This window comes from Mycteria americana, chromosome 1 (genome assembly GCF_035582795.1).
Source record: "Mycteria americana isolate JAX WOST 10 ecotype Jacksonville Zoo and Gardens chromosome 1, USCA_MyAme_1.0, whole genome shotgun sequence".
NCBI classification, from domain to species: Eukaryota; Metazoa; Chordata; class Aves; order Ciconiiformes; family Ciconiidae; genus Mycteria; species Mycteria americana.
Window position 1 is genome coordinate 127,980,810 of NC_134365.1, and position 10,813 is coordinate 127,991,622.

General features: G+C 40.7%; 1 protein-coding gene across 1 annotated transcript in view; it reads right to left on the reverse strand.

Moving 5' to 3' along the window:
* Positions 1–10,813, reverse strand: part of OTC (ornithine transcarbamylase) — a 30,364-nt gene extending 19,551 nt beyond the window's left edge. Inside the window, exons 1-3 of the mRNA XM_075491881.1 lie at positions 10,737–10,813; positions 6,429–6,567; positions 5,769–5,850 (exon numbers count right to left, since the gene is read on the reverse strand). Of these exons, the coding sequence (XP_075347996.1) occupies positions 5,769–5,850; positions 6,429–6,567; positions 10,737–10,813 (298 nt within the window). The remainder of the gene's footprint in view (positions 1–5,768; positions 5,851–6,428; positions 6,568–10,736) is intronic.

Here is a 10,813-nt window from a genome sequence, read left to right on the forward strand (position 1 = left end):
TATTACTTTTTTCTGTTAGAAAAGCACTATACATTTGCTGGTTGCTTTGCCCTCCTTTCTTGGTTTTTCAGAAGCATTTTTTTATTAAGGCAGGAAAAACGTTTAGGTTTCCTCAAATACTTTCACCTCCTCTCTGCAGCTTAGACACAAACACTGTATTTATGGGAATGTGTATCCAAACTGTTGCCTAGACATTACAGCCTATCTATTCAATGCAAGTTTTTAAGTCAAGACCTCAAGGATGAAATGTTGTTCGTAGTAACTTTTCCTGTCCAGCTTCTTGTGGTTTTTTTCAAAGTCATATACAATTATGTCAGTGATTTATCCCCACAAGTTCCACACAATATAACAGCTCTGCATTTTAGGCTTCTAAATGCATACACTTTGGTAGATGTTTCACAGACCAGGCAGGCTCCCATGGACATGTTCTGTTTTCTACAAATGATGCCCAGGTAGAAAAAGAGGAATCTGGCCATTTATTCAGAATTGCCAGACATCAGGCAGCCCAGTCAGAGCTACCACCTGGAGTCTACGTACACAGCAGAGTCCTCACGTGTTGGGCTTTCTGCTTGTGAACTGGCCATCTGTGCAGGGCCTGGGAACATATTTCCATCCAAAACTTTCCATCTGGAAATACAGTAGCTCTGTGCTCTAGCTTTGTGTATATAGTTGCAGCGAAAGAATCTTTGCTTCAGATTCTTTCATCCAGACTACTAGTAGAAAGAAAAAAATGATGACTTTTGAAGATATGCAGGCACCAATTCAGCAAATAAGCACACGCTGGAGTGCTGTGTTAAACTGGAATATCTAATCCTCTTTGTTGTCACAAGCTGGTCATATCCAAAGTCACATGCTAAGTGTTTATATGAATCTTGGTATCTTCAACAAACGGTATTAAATGTTCATACTGCAGAGCCAGAATAGATTATTATCTCATGTCCACACTTCTCACTACTGTTAGCTTCAAAAATGGACAGTTTTATACCTCAGGCTGTGGCACATTATTGAGCCCACTTATGCAAACTTTGATGTAGGACACGAGTGCTGGTGGTTGTACAGACATGGGTTAAATCACCATTCCGTCCTGTCCCTGCTACATTGGGTAAGTGGGCCAAAGTGAATCCTCTAGTTCACACGTTGGATACACAGTTGTGGGGCTGCCCCACCATCACCAGGAGACATACACAGCCATCTTCTCAAACTCAAAGGAAGGATCCTTTTTAATATTTCAAGACATCTGGATTTGGATTTGTTAGTTTCCTCACTGCCTGCCAGGACTTATAATCTAGAAAGTATTTTTCAGTTTAGACTGATAACAAAAAGAACTCTTCTAGGCAGCAATTACAGGAATATTCCTAAAGTAGAAACCTAAAAACTGACAGTTTTTTAAAGCTACCCCTCTAAATGGAGAGTAAGCTAAAAGAGTACTCTTGCTCCCTCTGTCATGTGCCCAAGCTAAATAATACCAGCCATTCCAACAAAAACCAGACCTTGTATTCCTGCCATGTAATACCATCCCCACTACATTCGAACATACGAAGTAATGCAATTATTTCTGTGACTCTATGTAGTAGTCTTCAGGCATGGACATCATATTCCTCTCAACCTGCTGGGTAAGAGGAGTGAGTTGGGAGTAATTCCACTAAAGCCAGTCACAGTGAACCTCTGTTAAGACCTTGTATATTCCAGTGCACAATGAAAGAAGGTATACAGAGCTTTTCTGCCTGTATTGTTTCCTCTCCATTTCTACCTTGTGACATATTGTCTGCATTCAGCGTCTGTGAAATGGTTGGATTTATTTATAATTTGTTCACTAAAACGTAACTGCAGCTGTATATTTTAAGAGTATCAGTGACAATTAGAATATTTTACACCAAAGCTATAACAAAACCAGGCCATTCACCTTTATGCCATGCCTGAGGATGTTTATTTTACAAGTAATATATGACCATGTGGAATATCTTTGTTTTCAAAAAGTATGCAAGATTTTATGCAGAATGGGTATGGGATTCTGACTGCAAACAGATGACATTTTCCAGTATAATAGCAGAGGTGTCACATTTTCCAATATAATAGCCAGTGATAGCAATAAATCTAGTAGGCTCCACAAAACTGGATTGACTTTGCCGATACCTTATGGAAGTTACTTGCAGTTCTTCATTAAACTTACAACCTTATAAACTTACAAACTTACAACTTACCACTACTACTCTTAGAATTGGCAAAATAATATGGATCTCAGAAATATGCATTAGGACAAGATTGTATTTGTTCAAGAGAGTAAAGGGGCAATGAATTATACCACAAGGAGCTGTACGTTATTCAGTACAGCTGCAATGTCATCAGAATAAAACAGTTTAGAGGCATAGTACGTTGGAAAAGCCACACATGTCAACTGTTTTCATACAATGCTTTATAAATTAATGTTTTGATAATCTCTGCTTGATCTTGGCGACTGGGAGAAGTGCCCAAAGACTGAAGGAAAGCAGATGTCACCCCTATCTCCAAGAAGAGCAAGAAGAAGGACCCAGAGAATTACAGGCTGGTCAGCCTCACCTCGATCCCTGGGAAGGTGATGGAGCAGCTAATCCTGGACACCATTTCCAGGCACATTAAGGACAAGAAAATCATAAGGAGTAGTCAGTATGGCTTCACCGAGGGGAAGTCATGCTTGACCAAAAAACTTCTCTGATGAAATGACTGGCATGGTAGATGAGGGGAGAGCAGTGGGTATTGTCCACCTGGACTTCATTACGGCCCTTGACACTGTCTCCCATAAGATCCTCATAGACAAGCTGTTGATGTACAGGCTGGATGAGCAGTGAGGTGGTTGAAAACTGGCTGAACGGCCAGGCCCAGAGGGTGGTGATCAGTGGCACAGAGTCTAGTTGGAGGCCAGTGAAGAGTGGTGTACCCCAGGGGTCAATACTGGGTCCAGTCCTGCTTAACATGTTCATTAATGATCTGGATGATAAGGCAGAGTGTGCTCTCAGCAAGTTTGCTGATGACACAAAACTGGGAGAAGTGGCTGATACGCTAGAGGGTTGTGTTGCCATCCAGAGGGACCTCGACAGGCTGGAGAAATGGGCTGACAGGAACCCCATGAAGTTCAGCAAGGAGAAGAGCGAAGTCCTGCACCTGAGGAAGAACAACCCCATGCACCCAGTAGATGCTAGGGGTCACCCAGCTGGGAAGCAGCTTGGCAGAAAAGGACCTGGGGGCCCTGGTAGACACCAAATTGAACATGAGCCAGCAATGTACCTTTCTGGCCAAGGTGGTGAATGGTATTCTGGACTGCACTAGACAAAGTATTGCCAGCAGGTGGGGCGAGGTGATCCTTCCCCTTTGTTTAGCACTGGTGAGGCCACACCTGGAGCGTCCAGTTCTGGGCTTCTCAGTATGCGAGACATGGACATATTGGGGAGAGTCAGTATGTCCATGTCAACAAAGGGCCACAAAGATGACTAAGGGACCGTATAGGAGACTGAGAGAGCTGGGACTGCATAGCCTAGAGAAGACTCAGAGGGAATCTTACTAATGTATATCAATACCTGAAGGGAGGGTGCAAAGAGGATGGAGCCAGGTGCTTTTCAGTAGTGCAATGGGCACAAACTGAAACACAGGAGGTTCCCTCTGAACATCAGGAAACACTTTTTTACTGAAAGGATGATTGAGCACTGGCATTGGTTGTCCCAGGAGGCTGTGGAGTCTCCATCCTTGGAGCTATTTAAAAGCCTTCTGGACATGGTCCTGGGCAACTGGTTCTAGATGACCCTGCCTGAGCAGGGGGGTTGAACCAGAGGACCTCCAGAGGTCCCTTCAACCTCAGCCATTCTGTGATTCTGTTTATTTATTTTTCAATAATGGTGTTCTTTATAGGCATAGGGGCAGCAGGACTTCTGAAAAGACTTCCATGGTATTAATACATGGCAACAATCTCCTAGACACTGCACAGAGCAGATTTTGTGACCAGTGCTTTCCAATTCTCTACTCCTTTATAATGAAACCCATTGATTTTCATCTAGTTGTTCCTGAGAGTTGCAAAGTTTGTTTAAATTAATCTCATCACCAGAACCTTATCCCACAAGTGATCTCCTTCAACATATTGAAGGTGCAACTCATGGGAAATGCTATTTGAGATGGCTCGGGTATTTTATAAATAAACACGCCAACCCACGTCAATGTCCACTCTCACTGGACATTAGAAAATTGGTATTAAATTAGCTTATTTAGCTAAAAGGAACACATGTGACCCCACATTTGTTTTCAGTTAGAAATTCCAAGGGAGAAGTCATCTATGTTAAAAAGCAGCTGAAATGTATAGAGTTTCCATGGACAGAAAAAAATTAAGTCTGCCTTTGAAACGAAGTCTTAGGCTTAGGGGACTTAAGACCAATTAACTGAAGGTGTGAAGTTAATGCACAGAAGTTAAACTGCATTAAACTCCCTTGTGGAAGCTCTCACTCAGAAATAAATTGGTTTTATTTCAGTGGAGCTTAATCCCTCTTGGATGAATTTATGTGCATTAACTCCCATCCTTAAGTTAATTCATTTGAACTTTCCTGAGCTTCCCTCCTCCATAAGCCTTCAAAAGCCAAGGACTAAATAGTGCTTCCCTCTGAATACAGAAGCACGAAGGATAAACAGATTCAAAGAATTCATCATTACCTGCCCATGTACCAGTAGGGCAGGCAACGAGAAACTGGACTAAAAACTCCAGAATTAAAAGGTCGGTGGTCTTCATAGAGAGGGAATGCACAAGAGAAACCCATTCGTAAGTCCTGCTTACCTGGAGAAAACAGAAAGCCACAAGTCTACATAAAGACCAGGATCAGCAGGTAAATGGCTGTGCCAGAGGATACAAAGGCAAATTCAGAAATGCTTGCAGATGACATATCTGCTTCTTCCTTCCGTTATTTTTACCTTCTCCCTTACACGTTCTAAAGAAATGTGAATACTCAACAAGTTTCCTGTCCCTTCACCAGGGAGAAGTCAGCCTAAGGGATGCTGGGTCAACTCAAATGTAAGAAGGGCAGGCTTCTCCTTCCTTAATGTGTAAAAATGTACCCACAAGACAGTCACCAATTCATAATTATTCCTTACTAACAGGCAAGCACATGAATGATTTATTTCAGTGGTCCCATTGACTTCAGAACAACTACCATGTAAATAAAGATATGTATGTGTTTCAGTGTTTGCAGGACTGTATCCTAAAAGAATAATGTTCCACTGCCTGATCTTATTAGGCTAAAACCCTGGAGTCTCCATCAAGTTATCTTCCTCTGTAGGTAATCATGTTAACTTTTTTCTTCCCTAATTTATATCAAGGCATTACTACGATTCCCAGCCTAAACACATATTCTGAAATGTGACAACGGTAATGCATAATACATTAGAAAAATATTTATTAGAGCTTGCACAGAATTAAATTTGTGATGCTTACTAAAATAGATGTTAGGCAACGTGCATCTTGCCAGTACAACTAGGAGCTTATACCAGAAATGCTTACTTCTGCCTGTTACTTTATTTCTGATCTATCACATTTTGGAATGATCTGGTGAAATTTCAGCGACCAAAGGGATGTGCTTGTGACATTAATATACAAAGTGAAACACAATTAGCTACCATTCTTTTCCTAATTTTGCTTTCAAACTTTAGGTTTCTCCTGAGTAGAAATTCCTAAATACAAAATTATGCAGTGTTTTTCGGTACATACTCACAGTATACAATTTCATATAAAATCTGACTGTGCCACTGGTCAGACCTACCTGTTTCTGCAGATAATCTTGTTCTTGTGCTTCTCTTCTCAAAAATCATGGCCAAAGATTTGCCTTGCATCAAAGGCAAATACTGGAACACGAAAATTGAAGGCATTTCAATTTTATAGTCATTATACACTTTACAGTGTGAAATACTTCCTTCCATTTTAATTCTGCATTAGAACAATTACAGAGCTGGTTTTTTAACTGTCGCTTTGTTCTCCTGCCCTTCAAGGAATTTATTAGCAGTGGAAAGGTTAAAGGGAAAGAAGTAATTCTAGGGGCAAAAAGCAACTGCATTTTGGCACTCAATTTGAGCTAGCATTAAGGAGAACTCTGATACTAATTTAATCCCATGCAGGGAAGTGTCTTCCATTTCCTACGTTTAGTGCTGCATGTACACTGTGTGTAGATGGATGGAGTTAGCCAACACCAGTGAGTTAGCTGTGCAAAGCTGTTTAATCTTTTCACCTGCGATGTCCTCTGAAGTAAAGAATATCTCTGAACACTTTACAGGAAGGCTCTTTGATTTGTAGCACATGATTCACAGTATTTAAGAGCTCAGGTGATGTTTAGGACAAGACAGCTGAATGGCTCATTCCCATTACTCTTCAGAACAATGCTTATTTCAACATCTGAGTGACCTAAATGACAGTTAAACCATTTTACCTCTCCTTTGTGCTTTATCCTTTGTTTCAAATCTGAGGCCATCCACAGCAAATACTTCAGCTCATCTGCTGTGTAGTTCTGTAGAGTAAGGAGGTCACGACCTTTCAGATGAACATTCATTTGAGCTGGTGGCCCATACCTGTATCAAAAGAGCAAAAAATACACGCTTTTTGTCATTTGACACTAAACTGTACTCATGCTAAAGCCAATGAGCAAGCAGCTGAAATCTCTCCCACTGCCCTCATTTGACCCAGCTGGATCAGCTGGATGGACTGTGTTAATTACTGTCAGACAGACACAACACGCCACTATGCACTATATCGATCACCACCGTAACAGTGTCTCCAATTGTATTATAAACTGTACATTAGATGTAGTTACTTTTGCCTTCTGATATGCATATGACTTGACTGCATGCTGCCTAATCAAATAAACCCAAATGCATAAAGCCATTCAGGACTTGAGGAAATGGCTTATGTGTAGACTGCAAAGCTGCCCTTTGGGGGCGCAGAATACGAGGAACTGATCTTGGTCCTCTTTCTCCCTCCTTTGTGCTTTGTGGATGAGTAGACGTTTGCCATGTTCCACCCCCACCGATACAAATGGTGGCATTTCTATATCCATGTATGAAATCTCTTGATTACACTGGGGAAGAGGGTAAAAAAACCCAACAAAACAGCCATGTGCTCTGGTCCTTCTCCTACCACACAAGAGACATTCTGGGCATGTGCAGCGTATTTATTCAGTGTATTCTGGCCTCCAGCCAGATTTACGACTTTCAGAATCACATGAAATTGGATGTTGATAATCATCCACAGAAGTTACATGATCAAATTTCCTCTAGCTTAGATGAGGTGTCTTATTGAAAGTCACATCCAAGCCCGTGTTTCCACAGGCTTAGATTAATAAGGGAGAGTGGCAGCTTAGCCCCTTCTCTGGCACTGTATCTACAACCCTACAGCCTGCACTGTACTCTTGCTAAGGTTTGGATGGGTACAAGCTAAACATGTCTTTTTAATTAAAGCCAGCATTTTTAGACTGATCTGATGGAATGGAGACCAAAGCAATGCAAACAAATGGACTGAGTGCAGCTACTGCTTTTGTATTTCCAAGTAGGCTTCCCTTTAGCTCACCTTTGAGGCCAGGCTCAGTTACAGCACCTGCCAATTGCCAAGCCCTGGAGCCCACACTTAGCAATATTCAGGGAAAAAAAATAGAATTTCTGTTCATTTTTCTGTTAATTCCAATGAACAAAAGCCCTGGTAGTAGATAGGCCTATTATGGCTTCTAAAGATTTTGTTGTTATATTAGTTAAATCTGAAGGGAAAGACTTTTTCTGTAGAATTTTGTGAAACTGGAGGAAGGGAGCAGCTCTTAAGGGAATGGTACCACACATTATTACTGTCTGTTTGACATCACAGCACAATCTGCATGACTTTTCAAATCATGTTATGAGAATTTTTTCTTTAACTGAAGATATCTAAATGCTGTGTGTTTTCCTTCTGGGCACCTTAAAAGTGCTTTAAATACACATTATACCACTGCCATTACTAAGAAGACTTTTTTCACAGTGAAAAGGATTATGTGTAACAGCAGAAACAGGGAGAATATATGAAGAAGTAGCCCATGCAGATGCCCTGCAGATTAATATTGCTGGAACTCATTTTATGCTGTCATATATCAGGGCAATGTGCTCCAGAGATTATGCAGACTGCCAGAGGCTCCACCGCTAAGCTAAGCACAAAGCACCACAAAGGTTCCCATCAATGTGCACCATCAGAGTCCGATCTCTGCACAGGCCCCCAAACTGCAGAAGGGCTGGACTTTTCTGTAGCATCATGCAGATAAAGGAGTGGATTTCTTGTTTTCTAAGTTTAGAGTAATGTTGCCCATGTATTTTCTTAGAGTGTCTTTGAAAATTTATTCTTAAGTGAAATACAATCTAAACTCTGTGTGTGACTTCAGTAATAAATATTTGCAGCAGTACCATTTAAAATAATAATGCACGTTTCCAAGCCATAAAGACTAACCTTCACAGCATTACAATCATTAGTAAAATAAAGTTACATATTTTGCTGTAAGTGTTATCCTTTTGTCCCCACGCTTGCCTCCAACCTGAGGTAAACAACCTAGAAAGAGTTAGGAAGCATCCAAATGCCCCATTTTTTAATTTGAGGTGGGTGTTACAGTGCTAGCAAAATGATTTCCTGTACGTCTATATTCAACAGCTGCAGAATAGAATATACCTGACATTATAAGAAAGGCTGGGCATTCATGGGTCAGGTAGCTTCCACCATAGCATGAAAAACAGCCTACCAAGGCAAGCTACTGAAATCCAGCCTTGAATACCAAGGCTCTTAGTTGATATTCAAGGGATTGGCTCTAACTTCAACGTGTATATTCTGAAAGAAATTAGTCTCATAACTGTGACTTTTTTATTGCTATTATTTTTCAGAATAGGAATTTGCTACTCTATCCAGCTTGGGGGAACAAAAAAATACTTGTCCTGTTTTAAAATCTATGCAATTGTTTGTTCCTTGGCCACTCTACTCTGCTTCGCTGCATTATTTCCAGAGCAGCTTTGATGCTGCTCCTCAAGTTTCTAATTGCAGCCTACAATTCCTTCCAGGGAGTTAGAGATTGTCTAATCTCAACCTGCCAAGCAGGAACTTCTGTTCATGGGTCTTGTTTTACCATTTGGCACTATTGTGAAGTGGACTGAGAAATATCCACCACTAATTTCTACACTGGTAGATAGTGAAGCACTAAAATTGGTTACCCAGAGAGAATTTGGAATTACTATCCTTGGAGATTTTCAAGACATGGCTAAGCAAAGACATAGCTGACCTCATATGCTGTTGTCAGGCTACAAGCAGAAAGTTGGACTACAGGTCTCCTCCTGACCTTTATGTTCCCATGATGATTCTGTTTTATTGCTATGACTTTCAAGAAATATGCTCCCTTCCTTGTTGTCCACATCCTCTGAAAGAGAGGCAGAAGCGGACAAATAAATTCCAGAAAAGGAGCATGAGACAACATACCAAAGTTAAAATGTAACAGGCAGAATTGCAAGGTCAAGCAGTTGGCTTATTCCTTTCTGAGCACGGATAGCAATTACTTTGGACTATTGGCACAGGCTGATAGATACTAGATTATCCTGCAGTATCAACCACAGTGTGCTTAACTTGTAATGCTCATAGACAGTGGTGATAACTTATGCCAACGTTATGATAGAATGTTAGCCCCCCCTAAAAATAACAAACAACATTATGTGGGGAGCTTAACAAATTGGATGACTTTATTGGAAAACCAGCTTTACTGCAGTTGTTTTCCAAACTTGCTTTTCTATCATCTCTGCTAACCAAAGAATGTTCCCACCGATCGCCAGCAGTGAAAATCCAAAATCCATTAAAAAAATTATCACCCAGGCTTCAGGACCATTTTAAAACTGTAGCAAATAAATCACAGAACTTGGACAAAATTTGTTTTTCATCTGATGTAATGTAGAAAGGATAAATAAAAATTACTTATTACATATTAGGATTCCTGTGAATGTGAAATTCTCGTATATTGTTTTCTAGCACTACCCATTTGTTACATAACGCTGTTAATGCTATTCTTATTGACGCTGACATGAAAACATAGGAAGATGTGGAATTAAGTTTCAAGACTTTAATTTTAACTTGATTCTGGAGATGTGACAAGCATGAGAAGCAGCTTACTGAAACACTGTCATACAGGTACTTTTCTGAAGGCACAGGGGACAGGCCTGTCTATGCAGCTGAAGAAAGAACCCAAAGCCACATCACAGAGCCAGGTCTACCTGGTTAACTTCGAACATCGTATCACATCATGCTTCTCCTGCATGCCTCCAGTGTATATAGAGATAAAAAAATATCAAAGTGGAGATTCACCTTGCAGCTTCAAGGAGAGAATTTCCCTCCCAGTACTGGCCATGATAATTGTCTAAATGCATAAGAATTTCCTGTACTTTATTCAGGTAGTTATTTATTGATTACAGTACCTGCAATGTACACTGACCTCAAGAAGAGGTCATATTCCTTCTTGACTTTGCTGCTAAATCCCACAGAAAGAATTAACAGCATTTCACAAACATTAAAAGGGAAAATCCTCCAGTCTCCCAAAGACACTGAGCTTGCTGCCTCAGGAGGCAAAAGGGCACTTAAAATGTGAAAAAAAGCGCCTTTCTCTGAAACACTCATTCCTTCACAGGATTCAACTGCTTTTGTCTCCAGGTTTCTGACTAAATGGCACTGAATGCCGGACAAAACTAAAGGATAAACTTACCAAAAATGCCGCAGCAGCTGCTTGCTGGTCCATGTTAGTTTTGCAATACTGAAGCAGTTCCTCATGTTAAACAGCAT